The following is an 18,842-nucleotide window of genomic DNA, read 5'->3' on the forward strand; positions in this document are numbered from 1 at the left end:
AATTTTGTGATTCAGAATGTGATAAACATGATATTTTACTTCTTGTTTTAAACTTGCAAACATTGTAACTATTATAAACTGCTTACTCTTACAATTTTATGATTAGAGATGTGATAAACATGATATTTAACTTCTTGTTTTAAACTTGCAAACATTGTAACTATTATAAACTTGTTTTCATTAATGTTGGTAATTTAAGTACATTTCGTATGTTCAGTATAACCTGTTGCCCATGGCATAAATGTATTTCTTTTGACTTCAAAATTATAAGACATAAAAACAAAATGTTCAAAGGTGATTGTTGTTGGTCATAAAAAAAAACAAATGCAAACTTGAAGGATGTCACTAAGCAAGACAACGTCACCATGTGACCAGTGGTTAAAATAGATTGAAACATTCTCATAAAATGGAGATCAATTTATGAAAAGCAAGATATTTTGTGTGTAACAAGTACAGAATACAGAAGTATTAATAAACTACATTTTTTTAAAACCATGTCACTTTGAAGCACTTTTTAGCAATGTAGAAATCAATTAATTTCTGATAAAACACTTCAAGTTTGAAAATTTCTAACAGAGTTTAAATCAAGTCATATTCTCATTTGTTTCGCTGCTAATATTTCTTTCCTTCAATTCAATACTGTTGACTTTTAAAAACTGCTTAGATCAAATATGTGCATTTTAACCAGCTATATAACAAAATATCTCATCGTTTTACCAGCTCTATAACAAAATATCTCATTTTTTAACCAGCATATTGAGCTATATAAGAAAATATCTCAATGTTTAAAAAGCTATTTTACAAAGTACCTGATTGTTTATCTCATTGGTTAACCAGCTATATAAAAAAATCTCATTGTTTAACTAGCTGTATAACAAAGTATCTCATTGTTTAACCACCTATATTGCAGAATATTGAATTGTTTAACCAGCTATAAAACAAAATATCTCACAGAGTAGACAAGCATGGGTAACCCAAACAATATAATTTTGAAATTATTTTCTGAAGTACCAGATTGACCGAGGTTGGGCCGGTATCAAGTCTTGGAAAAGGGAAGTAACAAGAAGAAAAGGAGCGTAATCAGTTGCTGTATTTTCCCTATCTCCTAGTAACCGAGTTCATGTCTATAGTTCAGAGAATAACAACTATTGTTTAAACACTATAGCGTAAGGAATCTCTGGCACATATAATGTCTTGCACAAATCTATATCTCAACAAATTATTGCCGTATCCTGTACACATTGCACTCTCAAGTACCAGACATATCAATACGATTAGATTATCTCAATTATTGTTGTTGTTTTTTTAACAGACAAGCACTTCATGAAAAGTAAAATGTGCGCAAACGGCACCTCCCCCCCCCCCCAAGCAGAAGCTCCTTCAAATAATTTGAATTTCGATCAATCAATAACCAATCTAGATCTGTATTGTGCAAGAGAATGGGTGCCGCAACTTGTCAATGGATCATAGGCGTCAGGACAAAATACTAACACGCTAACAGCCTGGACGAGTAAATAGTGCTTCAGTATATAGACAACGAGGGGACATAATCAAATAGCGATAGATAACGGCGGCTGGGGGAGGTAAACCTGATCATTCTGAAAGCTAATAGGATTTTGCGTCACTAGTTCAGAAAAAGTTTATTGAGTTTTCATTAGACATTTTTTGTTTAAGGATGATGACCCACGGGGTGAAAATTGTTTAGTGCTAAGATCCAAACTCTTAATAGTGACTTATAACAATATTATACAGATTGTAATAGTTTCTGTTCATGAAGCTACTAGGTACAGTTGACTCTCCCAAACCATTTGCAGCATGCCTCAAGATCACGAGACGATTGTCAATGTAAAGAAACAAAGAAAGATTGGAAGTAGAAGTTTAAAGATGAGTCAATTTCATTTTGCAGAACCTGCCTAGAATGGAACTAGATTTTGAAATCCCGCTAGTAACTATGTTATTTAAAGTCAAAATACTACAAAATACTCCATGGTATTTAAGATTTACTGATTACTGAAAAATAAACTAAAATAAACACAGACCAATGCTTAGTGTGATTAAATATTAAGACACCCTTGACGTAAGACGCAGCATACGAGACAAGCATATTTAAAAAAAAAAATTCGTGAATTGTCACGAGCTAAGATCTGTCGTGCAAAATGCAAGATTAAAACACACACACACACACAGAAACAACGACGACAAAAAAAAAATGTGTAATATGTAAGACAGAAAAATATCAGGGATTAAATATGTCGAGGCACTTTCAACATTACAGATAAAACTAAAAGAACAGGAAGGGGGGAGAACATTGTCCGAACAGGGGGAAAAGTATGACAGGGGAATTAACAAGAACATTGCTTCGTACAATCAAAAAAAAAAAAAATTGTTTTCATAAAAATTGTGCTGGCCCTATGAAGGTTGAAGATAAAGCCTAACTCAACGTGGCTGAGTTTACTAATGACAGGTTGAATTCTAAACTTTCTGATCGTATCAAATCATTTTCACGTTTCGTTACTTTTGATTCACAACTGTTGTGCCAGAGGAATAGGCAATTAGGGCAATACCATCATAGTTGAAAAATTGGCTGTTTCTTTCGTGGTTTGTTGAAATACGATGTATTCCATTTTTCTCACCAAAACTAAAAGCGTCCAATTTTTGTGTTTTGTGTAACAGAGAGATACAAATCAGTATGCCGAACTGAGGTGGTCGAGAGATAGAACTAGAACTAAGCTGAGTTATCAAACATGTAAATATAGCATAAAAAGCCTGAAGTTTACAATAGTAGAATAATGATTGAGACAATAATAATTGATATGATCGATACTATGTGTTAAAAAAAAACTGAGTAACAAGACAAAGATTTATTCTTCACAGAAAAAGTCACTTTTTATTTTTAATTGTCATTTATAGTTTGGATTGGAATCAACCATCAGTTGCATTCACAACGCAAGTCCCCCATTCTGGATAATATTTTTTAACTACTAATTTACGTAGCAAGGACCATGTATTTATGTTGGTCTAATGGAAAATAGAATTTGAACATGTGATTTCATATTTTTTATACCACATATCACCTTTATTTTTATAAGAGCATTTTTTTCCGTTTGTTTTAAAGAATGACTGACTGAAAACATAAAAAAAAAAGAAAAATCCCCATTAATACTTCAAAAAATGGACCAATTAGATTATTCCTAGCTGACTTCCGGAGTTGAAGCTTTAAGGTGACTAATGGATTGGTAAGAAGACTAGTCTCGTGGGTTAGGACTTGATGGCATGTAAGAAAGGAAAAGGGAGAGGGGTGGGTAAAGTGAAATAACATGTCTCGTTTTTCTTAATTAACTTTCCATTTGTAACAGGCTCCACAGTGTCAGGCTCGTGTTTCCTTTGGGGTAGAAGAGAGAAGTGAGGACTTTCCAGACATAAAAACGTGGAATTAGGTTCTATTGAACTTGGGTGGGTGGGGGGGGGGGGGGGGGGGAATCCACTCAAGTGTCGCCAAGGCTAGAAAGGGTTGACTGGCGCCTGGACTGTGGACAACCAAAGCGTACGTAGATGCCCAAAAAGCAATGAGCAGGGCATACATAGCGTCTAAGTCTACTTCTGTTTGTAACAAAGTCAAATGATAAACAGTTTGAAAGCGATCAAATAAAAGAGACGTGCTTTTAGTGAACAGAAAAATGACTCGAGATTGCATGAATACGTAGCCATTGTAGTTCAGTGTTAACAAAGACAATATCAAAGGCAAACCAAAATAGAAAGACAAAAAAGGAAGTACCACACTTTAAAAAAAAAAAACATTTCGAAAAAAACAAAAACATTTCGAAAAAAACAAAAACATTTCGAAAAAAACAAAAACATTTCGAAAAAAACAAAAACATTTCGAAAAAAAAACAAAAACATTTCGAAAAAAACAAAAACATTTCGAAAAAAACAAAAACATTTTGAAAAAAACAAAAACATTTCGAAAAAAAAACAAAAACATTTCGAAAAAAACAAAAACATTTCGGAATTTCCAGTTCACTAGCGAGACTTAATGTATAAGATAAATAAAATAATAATTAAAAAAATGGCCGCAGAAGCTTGGAATGCAGACTGACTTCTTAAAGCTATTCTCGACGTCAACCAAAACCAAACTATGCACTTTATAACTATCTCTCCCAAATCTGGACAGGACAATAGTTTCAGATTTATATATTAAGAATCACTAACTCACAACATTCTGCACATTGCAAAATGTTTGACATGTTTCGGATGTTCCTTGCATACTATATCAAGAGGCCCGAACAAGACTCTGACCCCAAAATCCTTCTATAGAACACAAACTATATGGAGAACTGCCTGATCTGGTTCATCTCAGATGACTGATCTGAACCCTCCGACATGTAGAATGAGAACGAAGAAGAAGAAAGGATGTTCCTTCAGAGTTGAAGCTGCGGGAAGCGTATGAACCCAGGACCATCGAGACGATCGAACGGCAGCCCAGCGCGCATACCACACGACCAGGCGGCTATCCTGACGTGTCATCATAATCTATAATTAGACTGATGCACTCTTTCCAAAAAAAAAAAAAAAAGGTTCATGGTCAACTATTTTAGACTAACAGTAACAGGACAGACATAGACTTCAATGCAAAGTAAAGTGTTTACGAGGTTACGGGTTAGTGTCTCTTCTAGAGACAATTTACGTCAGTGTCAAAGCTGTGACTCTGACGTCACCAAAAAATTAAGACGTCTTGGGGGCTAATCCGCAGACATTGCAGCACTCCCTGATCGTAGCGTCGTTTAAAGCGCCCCTCCCTGAATACATCCACACCCCAAACTTCCTTCCGCCCGCCACTGTGGCATGAAAGGGACCAGAAAGCCTACAACAGTTAGCGCCACCGCCCACCTAATCCCTCCCTTTTTTATATGGGAGCCCAGTGAAAGGGCGCCGGTAATTGACATGTTTAGACTAAAACTCATTAGCACGTCATGTGACAAGTCGCCAGACACGGGAGATAAACCAGTAGGTAACTCTGTCTTGCCCCTGTCACTCAAATACATTTTGCAGTCACAGTAAACTAATGTCAGACACAACAACTTTCAAGTGTCGAATGAAAATATGTTCCTAAATTTAGCAACACATCATTAGATACATATGCAGTAAATAAAACGCCCTTTTCCATTAGTTGCCAAGAAACATAAATGACTTTAAATAAATAGATGTACATATATTCATGTACATATTACATAAGCAAACTTGCATTTCTCAAAGGGATTGGCGTAGAAAAACATGTTCCTAGAATGATTACCCGCCCCCCCCCCTTTTTTTTTCCAACCAAGAAAAAAAAAAAAGATCCTAAATCATATTAACTTGTATGTCCTCAACAACAATGAGCAGTCTTTGGATGACATAAGCCGTTCTCAAAATAGTGACGTTTAACCAGGCATCTCAACGTCGCAATATTAATGGATCCAAAACAAATTTGAAAAAAAAAATAAATTTAATCCCTTCTTTCAGGCCCCAGAATAGCGTCCAAAGATATATATATATATATATATATATATATATATATATATATATATATATATATATATATATATATATATATATATATATACACACAAAGAAACTGAGCGACTTATACAATTCACCTTTTCGGTTTGTCGGTGTGTATGTGTGTAGTAAATGATTTCAGTAGGATGTTGTGTGGTCATTACAACTAAGTGTTTCCCCAAACTCGCTTTAGAAAGTCGAGGAATTTAAGGCCAAAAGGCCAAGACTAACCCGAGATATAATGAATGCAAAAGGGACTGTTTATTATCCTGGCTATAGATCTCCTGGTTTACAATGAAATTCAAGGATTATTGTACTGTTTAGCATTCGAATTAGAAGAAGTATAACGCACACACAAACACACAAGAGAGAGAACTGCTGTTAATAAATGCTTATATTTCGGCAACATCCCAGAGTCGCTTTTTTTGGAAGTGGTCTAGTGAATCATAAATAAATTTGACATGTCCCAAGAACTGTAAGAAGTAAAAACAGATGAACTTATAAGTATATCTACTGATCCGATTACTGTGTGTTTTGTTAATCTAAAAGTGATTGACATTTATGTAAACCAAGTTTCCGGTTGACTTAATGACTCCGTCAAAAAGAAAGTGTCTTGGTGGCATTGACGAACTTTTGCGTTGAGCTCCGTGGGGGTGACTCCCTGGCTCCCCCCCCCCTCCCTTTACCTTTCTACCGCCCTTTGCTGGGGCTGGGCAGACGTCAACGGCACCCAGCTGACACCAGCACTTAGCGGGCACCAGCAGATAAAGTCAATCAGGGAGAAAGTACTAGCAATTCAACCCGTCATTCGATGATTGCTGATTATGTTTCAAGTGAGTGCGTGGGTGGGCAGGGGAAGGGTCAGTGAAGTAAGGTGTGGCTAGGGAATGTCTGCAAGTTACCTAAGGAAGACGTCAAGATGTTATGAACCTGACATTCTCTTTATTAATAAAATTGCCCTTTTAAAACCAAAAAGAAAAAAAAATCAGATAAGCTCTATATATAGAGTTATAGACGGTGTTAGAAATCTGAATTTCTGATTGTTAAGGCAAGGAAGATAATTTCTTTGAAGTCTGGAATAATTTTTTTTTAAATCAATAACAAATATAAAAAACAAAAGAAGAAACATAGAAAATTGTCTTGGACACCCTCTTCCTGTTTGAACACCACGAGATTTTTTACACTGTCCGCGCGTGAATCAAAGGAAATATCTCTGGAAATATCTCGGCATAGCCTGGAGAAAGAACAGGAAAACAAAAAGGGTGGGTGGCAGTGACCCCCACATGTAAGGATGTTAATCTAGTTCTCTGACTAGCTGAGCGCAAAGGTTTTTAAGTCACCAGGCTCAGAATTGCTGCTGCCACATTACAGATGCCTGGATTTAAAAAAAAAAAAAATGTGTTCCTTAACCATCAATTTGCATATAAAAAGGGAAACAACCTGAGCTGTCAATAACGGGATTAGAAAAAGTCTTCTCCCATTATTCCCCAACTCCAACAGGTAAACCTTAGCACAAACAAAAGATTACGCTCGCAGTCGGAACTTAGGCGACAATGTTTCGTTTTGGACTCCATACAATTGTTGAAATAATCCCCCACAGATCCTGTTATTTTTTGTTGTTTTATTTTTGGTAGGACCTAAAGTAAGAGGGGAGATAAGTCTATGACGAAAGCCTCAAGAGCAGCTGTCAATATAGCTTCTCCTTGATTCCAGGGATATAGCTTCCCCTTGATTCCAGGGACGCAAGAGCGCGTGTCTAAAACATAGATCTAGAATCTCGATCTTTTGCACCCAAGATAAAACACGTCCCTGGCTGACACGTAAAATACAAAGCCACAAAACCACGAAATTCTGATTGTGTCAATAACTTCCTACTTTCAAAAACAACATGACATTGATTAAGTGATGTCGGGCTCTATACCATACAGAGCCCAGTAAGGCGGTGTGATTTCGATCCTAGTTGGTATTTTATCATTTTGAACGAAAGTACAAAGTGAGTGAAGGGAAATAATTATAATAAAACTCTGCAATATTTCGACAATGTGTCTTCAATACATCTGAAGTAAATTATTAGTTTTATTGTATATTCTCTAGTTTAATTTGAAAAAGATGAATTTTCTAGAAACAGAGGTCAAACTTGTGGTGAAAACATAAGACAAAATGAGAAAGACTTCATTTCATGAGTATTTAATGGACATCTTGTCATGGTGCTATTGTCTTGATCAGCCTGAGGTCAGCAGATCAGCCAGCTTTACACTATATACTTTCAATTTTGATCAAAGAAAAAAAGATGATTTTAATGATTTCATTTATGTTAGGTGTTTGATCTGTAGAGTTTAGAGTTCTATTCATATGTTGTTTTTTTTTACTGTATTACATGTGTATGTTGTACATATGGGTGTGTTTCTGAGTTTGTGCATGCACTAGTTTGTCCTTGTGTTTGTGTATGACAACTTCAGGGATGAAACTAATAAGCCAGAGTCACTGTACTGAGATGAAGTTACTTACCCCTGAGGCATGGTCAGTCAATGTCTGGGTCACCACGATGTTAAAGACTGCATGTGACCTTGAGCTTTCACTGTTCATGTTGGTGGCAGCCACTGTCCTGGACTTGTTGCCCTCACTCATCAAGTTGTCAATATCCTGGTGGAGGAAAACATTTTTTTTTTGTAAATGAGATTAGCTGGACATTCGGCTGGACATTAGGTTTACTGGCTTTTTCAGTGCATGGACCAAAGGTTTGAAACTTGCTCTGCACTAATCTAAGAATAAACAAACATGCTTCACTACATTGAAGAAGAACATTAAGACATATCTGTTTAAAACTTTTAGTAGATTAGTTTGTCATTATATCTCTTTGTCTGTAATGTTCTTAAAGCACCACGAGCCTGCAATATGTTTGTTAACAGCACTTTAGAAATGTTATCATTATCATTATTTTGAATGTCTTTATATGTTGAGTTTTTTTACAAAAATTCTTCCTTAATTAAAATGTATGTTTTGTTTTGTTTTCTTCCACTCTTTCTCTAGGTTCTGCCATATGACTTGAGCTAAACTATTGATGTATTTGTCTGATTTTATTTCTCCCAATAAAATCTCTTCCCCTTCAGCTGATTGACAATGTAAAGATTTAGAAGAAAGATATTCAGATTGTGTGTTACAGCTTTTAGTAAATAACATTTTTTTAATTTGGATTGTGGAAGATGAACTTTTTTAAATTTCAGCTTGTGCTCAAAAGTGACTGTAATGTATAAAGTTCCAAATCTAAATTCTTTAAACTCAAACATGGTAAGGACAGGAAACAAAAAAACAAATTCTTGCCTCAAAGGATGACACTACACACATGGACAAGCCATCCACATAAGGACCCAGGATGTTATGTTCTCTCACTTTCAGATTCTGTTTGGATCTGGAATCAAAACAAAAGAAAGATATTTTCATTAACTCAACTGTTTCCTTAACATCAATAATGCAGCACTCGTGACCCAATCAGAGTGCAAGTAGGAGTTGGCAACACAAACAAAAGTCTGCTTGCAAGATGTTATGAACGCTGTTTTTATTTTCTATCTTTTCATTACCACTTTAAAAAAAAAATGAATTATATGTATCAATGTGATAATAGTTATGCATGTTAATTAGAGACTAAATTATTGGTTTTCCTGACTAATTCACACAACCCATGTCATGTTTTACTAGCTCTAATTCAAAACAAATGTTGATATGAATTATGGAGCAAGAAATGTTCTTTGTTTCTTTCTGTGTATTTTAAAAGGTCGTGTATTTTGTGTAAGTCAAAGTGCAATGTTTTGTGTATCATTGCTACTTTAATTTTGGTCTTCAGTTGTTGTAAGCCTACAATCACACTAATGAAGTTAGTCTGCTCAAGTCATTGGATATTAATAGTTACAATAATTTTTTCTCTTACTACAGTTGGGAAATATAAGGAAATATATTTCTGAAGTAAAGAAAAAAAAAAAGTCTTTGTCATTTAAAAAATAAAAAAAGGAGGGAGATAAGGAATTGTGAAAAAAGCAACAACAACCCCAATGTCACAATAGAGAGCATGTCAGTGAGTTTTATAGATTGTGCATGACAGATATTATACGGATTTTAAAAGTAATTTTACAAATTAACTTCGTAGTTTATCTAATGCTCAGATATATATTTTATTTATTCTAGGTTCAACAATATTTCAATTTTAATAAGTGTATATAAATGCACCACTAATAAAACTATCGTTGTAAGGGACGTAATCAGCAAATATAATTAATTTCCTTAGTTAACTCCCTTAATGTAATGCTTGTAGAACTACATAATACTGAGAATACATTTTCTTTTCTTCAAATATGATCTTCAAAAAATGCAGTTTGATATTTGTCTTCCATACTAAACTGATTGCTTAGAATATACCATAAAAATAAGAAACGAATGAAAAACGGAACAAAAGCAGAAGCATACAACTTGACAAAGAGCAGACGGTCTAGAGTTGCTTACCCTTTGGGGTCGAGTAGATCGTGCACCTTCTCGTTGTAAATCTCCATGTAGGAGACCTCAATCTTAATGGAGTGGCTGGAGTTGGTTATCTGGACAATGTTCTCAAACAGGGCATCGCACAGCCTGGGGATGATGCCCTTTTGTTCAGGGGTGCCCATCATAGTATACGACTTGCCGGAACCTGTTAACCGAGTAGAACCATTGGATTGATGCATTTTTGAAAGAAAAAAAAATATTGATATAATATTTCTGTACTTCAATACTGTACGAGAATGCAAATGTCGCTCTATCCAAGACCAGTGAACATATATTTTTATATTCACCTTTAGTTAAATGTTAAAAGATACCTAAAGTATATATTGTATAATTATTTTTATGTTAAAAATGGGATTTTAACAAAAATAAGTCTATTTGCCATGTTCTGTTTTTGAACACGTTATTTGTCCTATTTAAACATATTCTGTTTTGATCGTATTTTTAGTTTGTCTACCGTCATGTTTATCTAGGGCCAGCCACACAATGTGGATATCTATTGTTCACTTTAAATATAAAACTCTAACTTTTCCACATCATACAGACCCGTCTGTCCATAAGCAAAGATGCAGCCATTGTAGCCTTCAAACGCTCTCTCCAGAATCTCTCTCCCCAGGCAATTGAACACAAGCTCTTGAGCTGAAACAAACCAAATGATATCCATTTGTGCAATCAATCCAACTAAGTGCAAACCTTAGAGTAAACCAACCATTCTTACGTTGTCATTAAAATAGAAAAAAAGAATAAATATGGGCGGCCAGTGTGAGGCTCGAAGCCAAGACATTCTTGTTGTTAGCGCATCGCTCTATCAATGTTGTCAAAGTTGTACGTACTCCATTTTAGTTTAGAACAAAACAAATTCACTTAAGTTTTTGACTTGTATCGTTTGACCATCAATAGTAAAACACGTTAATTTTTGTTTTTATATGGACATCAACTTACACAACTGGCAAAGTAACTTGGAAATAACGTAAGCACAGTATAAGATCAATTTGTGTGATTTTTACAAAAAAAAAAAATGTTGTGGCCATGTAGAAGGTTTATTTCCTAATGGAAAAACATTTCCTACAGTGACGGTTATTGGGCAGTAGAGAAATAGCTTCCCATTTGAGTGGCCGTGACTAGAGCTAAGACTAGTTCTAGTTATGTCATGGACATTGGCTACAACATCCATGTGTTCGTTACGGTGTGAATCCTAAGAATGTTCGCTTATGTTTAGCATGTACATTGACCAATGGTCACTCAATTATGGTCTATTTTTACAAAGCTTATATGTACTCACTCTGTCTGTCTGTATGGCAAAAAGTTTGTACACGTCATTTCTCCCACACCAAATCTCGGATTAAGCTGAAATTTCGCTCAATTATTTCTTTTATCTGACTACACAAGAATCGATGGAAACAAAAATGACCAATTATTTAATTATCTATTGGTTAGGCATCTTGAACAAGGGAAAGAGATCGTACTTGAATTAGTATCCTTGAGGACTCTTGAACCCTTAGTGAAATTTGTTTATGCATTTAAAAAACGATCATGTAAACATTCACAAAGATACCCCCTTCCTTTCTCCCCCCTTACCGGTCCAGAAGATTGATAGGATCATAGCCCATTGAGAAAGCGTCGAGCTAAACAAAAACAATTGGTAAAAATATTTCTATCCCACACATTTATTAGGTCAAAGTCAACTGGCACTATAATTACACCAAACTATTTGATATAATTACACTTTATATAAGCTTTGTTGTTTTTTTTTAAGTATTTTTAAAAATGATTTTCTTTTTTATCTCTATAGACTTTGCTAAAGCCCCATGCTTGTGTATGTTTTCAAGATGTTAGGACAGCCCTGAGATATTTCACATAGAGTATAAGGCCAAGAGCTAGTGTGGTCAAAGAGAAAGGAAATGGTCAATGTAATTTACAAATATAATACCAACTTGTTTTCTTAAACACCAGGCTAGTGCGAATTTTATGCTCAGCGTCTGTATTGCTAAAACTTGTAAACGCGGGACTCTTCTATTAAGATTTGGACATTGTGATGTTTGATAGAGCCACACAAAATAAATAAAAACAAACAATTGGGTATTTTGTTAAAGACAATTCACAAGTAACCTAATTAGGAAAGGGAGAGAAACAGCGGCGGCAAAGGGAGAGAATCAAATCTATCTTCTTAAGCATACAAAATGACGAGCATGTCTATGTTTGTTTATTATCAGTCTGTCAGAAGGATGGACCAGAATTTACATGCAGGACAGGAACACGGCCGACAAGTTATTCCAAGCCTTTAATTAAGTCCCAATCAATTGTGTTGTCCTTCATACACCCTCCTCCCCATACACACACTCACTCTCTCTCTCTCTCCCTCTCTCTCTCTCTCTCTCTCTCTCCATACACCTCTTCATCAAATCAGCAGACAAGTTTTATCGTTGTTATTTTTTTATGCTCTGGACAACGACCTGGTCAGAGGATAAACACAAGGATCCTACACGATCGAAAAAGAAAAAGAAAAAAAAGAAAAGAAAGAGAGGAAACAGAGAGAGAGGGGGAGGGGGGGAATGGAAGAGGATCAAATATGAATTGATGGACACATCAAAACAACCAATGCCAATCTTCAAGATGCTGGGCAGAACCTGGGAGCCACAGGAGGACAGCATGGCCTCAGCCTCGCAGACTGGTGCCTTCAATTAAAAAAGGATTTAGAGCCAGAGAAGAAACTGATCCTAAAGAAGAGCTTATTGTTGTGTTTCGTTTTCTGCTAGAACAGCAACAGAATCGTGTAGGAACAACTTTTTGAAATGCACTTGCTGGTGGATGGTGTTTCCAACACATTGCTTACATGCAGAGGTAGTAGTGACAGATAAGTTGCTTCTCTTTAATCTTACACGTATGACTCTGTATATCTGAAACGAAGGTTTCACATTTACCCCACAATGGGCACTAAGAAAGGTAATCGGATGTTTTGAAGACATCCAGGTGAAATCTTATTAATGTCATTGCAAAAAGTACACGTTGGATTCTACAAGACAATTGAAATTTCTTTAAGGGAAGAAAAGTTCATTCTGGCCACCATTTGGCCGTCAGCAATGAATGGAATCAGGCAGCGACATCGGCACATTTACAAGTCAGCCATTTGTTTAGCTTACATGTTCTGGGTACAAGACATTTGATCTTTTCGAATGAGATTCAACACAATCCAATGTGTCCAGACTATTTTTTTATGTACGACAACTGGACTGACTCTTCCATTGTATCTCTCGCTACAGCAGAGCCTGTTCCTGAAACTCACAGGACAGGGTCTATTTTATTTATAGATATTGATGAGAGATGATCGGCCGGTCAGCTCGGCCGGCGCAGTTCCAAAACAAGCAATTAATCAATTAGACCACACGAAGTGACCAGTGTCTGGACCAGTAGCTATCTAGGTCACTGCTTTAGATACCGATAATGATTTTGATTTCCCTACTAAGTATGTCTATTTAAAGTGTGTTTGTGTTTGTTTATACTTTCATTTTATGAATCCGTAAGTCGATTTCCCAGATTCGATTAAAACACTTGTATCACAGAATGTACTCTAACCCTCTCTGTCCTCTCGTCGCTTAGGAAGATGTTATCTTAACAAACACATCAGAGAAAAGGGAAGAAAAAAAAATACCCATGCAGTGCTCCACTTGGTCTGCCCAAGGCTTGGATTAGTCCTTGAGTCTGAGTTGCCAGGGACCTTTGGTCTGTTAAAACTAAAGCATCGCACTGAGAGCACGCGCTGGCGCACACACTCTTCCCCCTCCCTCTACCCCCCCCTACCACCCACTCGTCAACGATTGAGAGGACCGTGGAGTGACCATTCACTGAATGGGGAAAGGGTGGATAACTTGAAAGACCAGTGCCATTTTGTTGATGTGCCTGCGGTTCATTAAACGTCATAAACTTATAATGTATGTGTCAGTCACAGTCCGTCCCTGACACATCATGAATCTATCATTTCTTCTTGTAACATTTCCTACACTGAACTTAGAATGGACAGGTCTGTAAAAGGGCTTTGAAGAAGTCTCGCTCAGCATTGACAAAGCCTAGATACGTAGACTGTATTGTCGTATTACAAGATCAAACGGTCTTTCCGTGCGAGCATAGTGTCAGGTGACGATAGATGACACCAAGGAGTTGTTGCATACACAGCTAATTGACATTAATATAGTGAGAAGAGGCAACTTTGGTTTCCAAACGACTCCATCCAAGGGGTGAACTGATAGATGTGAATAAAAAAAAAATAGATTATGAATAGCTTTCTCTTAAACCACATTATAAAAAGTAGAAACTCGAAAAATAAAACTATATGATGATGATGAACGCGGTATGAGAGTATAGGATAAATGTATCAGACATGACACCGTAACATCACAATAAGAAACATAAATGTGAAAAGTAGTAAGTATTACAAGAAGACGTAAGTATCTATCATCGACCTTTTAAAATATGAAGCAACATTAATACAAACCAATAAACTAACCATACGACTCGTTATCTCCTCTCCCCCCATCCCCCCACCCCCAAACAAAATTTTGACGCAACTCGAGAAGCTACAGTTATTTCCTTCATCTGAGGCCAAGAGAAAAAAATGAGTAGTTTCCCTTTTATGACAAAGCAATCAGTGGTGGGTCAGAAGGCCAAGGGCTGGAGAATCACATCTTTGTTCCAGGACATTACCATCTCTATTTTATGTCCTCAAGTAGTCAGACCGCGAGAGTTGAGGTGGGAGGGGGAGGGGAACTGGGTAGTTGACACGCCCCACAACTCATCCAATTCAGACTGTAATTTCTGTATCATAACAGTCGTAATAGCCATAATCAAGTCCACGACAACCGGGCTCACAAATGAAGTGATAACTGTAGTTATTCCCCTTCGAACATCCAGACGAGAATGTCCAAAAACCAGTGGGTCTTCATCTGTAACAATCTTATTAGACATGGGTGTCTTAACCAGTGGTTCTTAAACTGTAACAATCTCAGCAGATATCATGGTAATCTAAAACCACTGGTTTTCATCTGTAATAATCTCAGTAGATATCATGGTAATTTAAAACCAATGGTTCTCATCTGTAACAATCTGAGTAGATATCATGGTAATCTAAAACCAATGGTTCTCATCTGTACCAATCTCTGTAGATATCATGGTAATCTAAAACCAGTGGTTCTTATCTCGTTAGACAATTGTGTCTAAACTAGTGGTTCTTCATTTGCAAAACTGCACACTTTGGACGAGAAATATCGCTAGTTTTGTCCTGTAGATTTAGCGCTCTAGAACCTAGCAAAACGGACTGGAGTCTGACCCCCGATGTTTACAAGACGTCCCAGAAACTTGGTTGTCAGTTATGGAAATATAAAGATCACGTATTCAAGTGCAGAAAAAAAGTTTTCCTTAGGAACTGGTGACAGTGAGCTAAAACGTATGTAGTAGCTGGGTTTGAGACGTCATTGTCTAGACACATTCGTAGTGGGTAGCAATGACATTTGACAATGTCTTGTGGTAACTAGTCTGGTCAGATAGCAAGTTAGTGACAGTATAAATAGTTAGTCAACATACAAGCAGCAATCGTTTCATAACTACCAAGCCTCATGAACCGTGGATAGACATAACACTTCTGAGCTTTAGACCTTAGGACCTCAAAATATAAAAGATACAATAATGTCATATACTTTACACGCCACTTCTATTGGCTACTACGCACACCTTGAAAAGGCGCGCTGGGAATATAAAAGCCACTAGATAAGTCCTATCGTCATCATCCTATAGTTAATCAACTAATAAGCATTAACTGTAGTTGAATTTTGGCAACAATAGATGTTAGGGCAATGAAGGACATTGCAGTTCAACAAGTAGCTCACCTCCCCCGCCTCACATTAATGATTGCTTAAACAAAAAAAAAAGAATTGTATTGCAAACTATTTATTATATAATCACAATAATAAATTTAGACACAAGTTTATTTTACAGTGCCAGCTAGCAAATCTTTAGCGTTGGTGAACAGGTTAGTGAGAATGTTTTGGACAAATTTATAATTTTCTAACGGTCAACTTTTGTTATTCAAGCTCTCTACAACGTACTAACCTGTTCTTGGTTAAGAAAGCATCCAATAGAAACATCGAATGCATGTTTGTTAGTATAACGTGAGCTGACTTAACTTTAAGTGCCGCTTCCTGATTAAGTTTAGTTTCCATTCATTCAAGTGTAAACTCATTCAGCAAGGAAACCAACAAGTATAATGAGTTTTAAAACTCTTTTCAAATAAACGTAATAGTTTAGTCATTTCTAAGTTCAAAAGTGAACAGAAGCCATTGGATGAAGGGTAGAGCTCCTGCACTACAAAACAATGTATTCAGTTTTGCTCAAGGTATTAACTAGGCTTGAAGTCATTTCAATGCGAGAACAAAACCGCTGACACAAGACTACACGTTAATTCCACTAGTGACATCAACACGATGTGATCGAATGGGAGGGACAATGACTTTGAAGTTTCCTCAACCAAATCCAAACACAGGGCCTCTGACTATGTGCTGTGAGGCAGTGCGAGCGTTACTGATTTGCACTTAAGCCTAAAAGTCTCAAAGCGCTTCGTGCCATAAACTAATTCCGATTTATTCGGTCTCTCTTTGACTTTTAAAACCTTGTATACTTGAGCGTGCAATCAACACGTCTAGCCAACGAGAGCAGTGATAAGTGTGTAGACTGTTAGGAGAGGGCCTCCCATTTAAGCCAGGAGAAAACTATTCTGTACCCTGTGGCCATCTGTAGGGGGAAGACATAAATGAATGGCGCAGTCCTTCAAAAAGGAAATAGTTAGCCGTCCTCCCCGATCCTATTACCAACACACACACACACACACACACATCTCTTGAACCACGTGACGAGCTTTCTCTTTCCTTGTGCACGTTTCCTTGGCACCAAGTCCATCTGTCCATCTCTGTCCCCGTACTAGACTTATGTGGTGACGAGTGAAGGTAGCGGATCAAAGGTTCTCCTTGCTACTACATCACTGGTTTGTTCGTTATAGAGAATCCTATATGCCCGACTGGAGTTATTACATGCAAAAATGTGTGGAAAGAAAAGGCTCATAGTTTCAGTATCCATTATGTGAATCATACACAATTTAGAGCTCAAAAAAATCAGTATAGAATGTGAGGAGGATCAACAAGTTGAACTACAATGTTTATAAAGTAAATAAAACATTATTTGGCCCGTATTTTCTGTCTGTCACCTACATAGAAGAAAAAAAAAGTACGTGTATAAACCCAAGAGAAAACAAATGGTTGATTGTAGCAGATCTAGCATTTTAAGAGAAGGTAAAGGAACTTGTGGTCTACGGGGCCAAATGATGTAAAGCTCACCTGTTTCAACGGCCTATACTTGGCTGACCTGTCTTGTACCCTTTAAGAGTAGGGCGGACTAATGGGCGACCTAAGACGTTCAGAAATTCTAGTCTTCACTAGATTTGAACACGAAATTCGGAAGCCAAGCACTCGACTACAAAGCAAAATTTTATGAGAAGGTGTGAGTTTATTTTTCCTTTCCGAAGTAAAACCAATCTGGGTCTACATCACTTCGTTTGGAATATAACTAAAAATTTCCACTCGCCAACTAACTTTACAGCATCAAGTAATCCTCGATTTGTTCTAAAAACTTGACCCCTTTCATGACGCAGGTTGGAATGTACATTTTTGTTCTTGTACAACTTGTGTGGCCCAACTGAAGGGCAATTTTTAGTCTCTAGCGTCGATTCAATCCTTCACGAAGAAATACAATTTAAATGAACAATTGACTTTAAGATTTAAAGATAAAGAAGCTTTTTTTTTTCCTACTTCTATCGATTTCCGGAGACCATCCTGATACATGTCTGTACACGTTCAAACTGTTGGCTTTGTACAGCAATGTTAACGTAACGAAATGATTTGTTTACGGAGCTTATAATCTGAAGTTTTATTTTCTTGCTTTACGCTCAATCTTTTTAATTTTTGCTGACGTAGATAAACCGTAATGGTCGCCCATATAACCCGCGGGTTGTACAATTCCCCCCCCCCGGCACGATTGGCAGCTGTTCGGGGTCTACAAATGTGCGGGATTCACACAATTTATTTTACTCACAAATACATAACATAACAGAGACTATGGACACAGCGGTGGGTCTTTCTACTTCCTTTGGTTCGCTTGGTGGTTGTCAAATGTACATTGGAAAGCTTTTTGACATCTTATTTTAAGCCTTAAGAAAACGAATAGTACCGATGCGGCAGAGAATCCTTAATACACCGATAATCAATTGTGACGTGTTTACGGCATGTCACGCTTTGTACATGCGGGGTAAATAAGGGTGCGAGTTGTACGATTTTTTTTAAAACTTATTTTGTACTAAGTATCGGGTGTAGGCGTGTGCATGTGTGAAAATACGGTAGTTGACTTGGAGTCCCAGGATATACTTACATGCAAATTTAGGATCATTCTCAAGCATGGACCAGAAGCAGTAGTCAAAGGCGAAGGTCTGGAGAAGAAAGTGAATGGATCTATAAACAAAACCCTATTACCACAAGGTATTAGCTATATGTACGTGTTTTTTTTTTTAAGTTTAAAATATATTCAAGATAATAAATGAGGTACTAAATAAATAAATAATATACAATTAACAAATAAACAAAATAAATATCCACAAATAACAAAAAGAACAAATATAAAATATTTACAAATAAGTTTCAACCAAATCGCACGTGACAACAAATGACAGAAACTAACAAATGACACAA

General features: G+C 36.6%; 1 protein-coding gene across 12 annotated transcripts in view; it reads right to left on the reverse strand.

The window, feature by feature from the left end:
• LOC106071594 (kinesin-like protein KIF13B) overlaps positions 1–18,842 on the reverse strand; it is a 325,865-nt gene that overhangs the window by 200,399 nt on the left and 106,624 nt on the right. For all 12 annotated transcript variants that reach the window (XM_056015144.1, XM_056015149.1, XM_056015143.1 and 9 more), the window contains exons 4-8: positions 18,526–18,583; positions 10,609–10,701; positions 10,030–10,210; positions 8,857–8,944; positions 8,044–8,178 (exon numbers count right to left, since the gene is read on the reverse strand). In XM_056015144.1, coding sequence (XP_055871119.1) covers positions 8,044–8,178; positions 8,857–8,944; positions 10,030–10,210; positions 10,609–10,701; positions 18,526–18,583 — 555 coding nt within the window. The remainder of the gene's footprint in view (positions 1–8,043; positions 8,179–8,856; positions 8,945–10,029; positions 10,211–10,608; positions 10,702–18,525; positions 18,584–18,842) is intronic.

The sequence above is a fragment of the Biomphalaria glabrata genome, chromosome 17, assembly GCF_947242115.1.
Source record: "Biomphalaria glabrata chromosome 17, xgBioGlab47.1, whole genome shotgun sequence".
Taxonomy (NCBI): domain Eukaryota; kingdom Metazoa; phylum Mollusca; class Gastropoda; family Planorbidae; genus Biomphalaria; species Biomphalaria glabrata.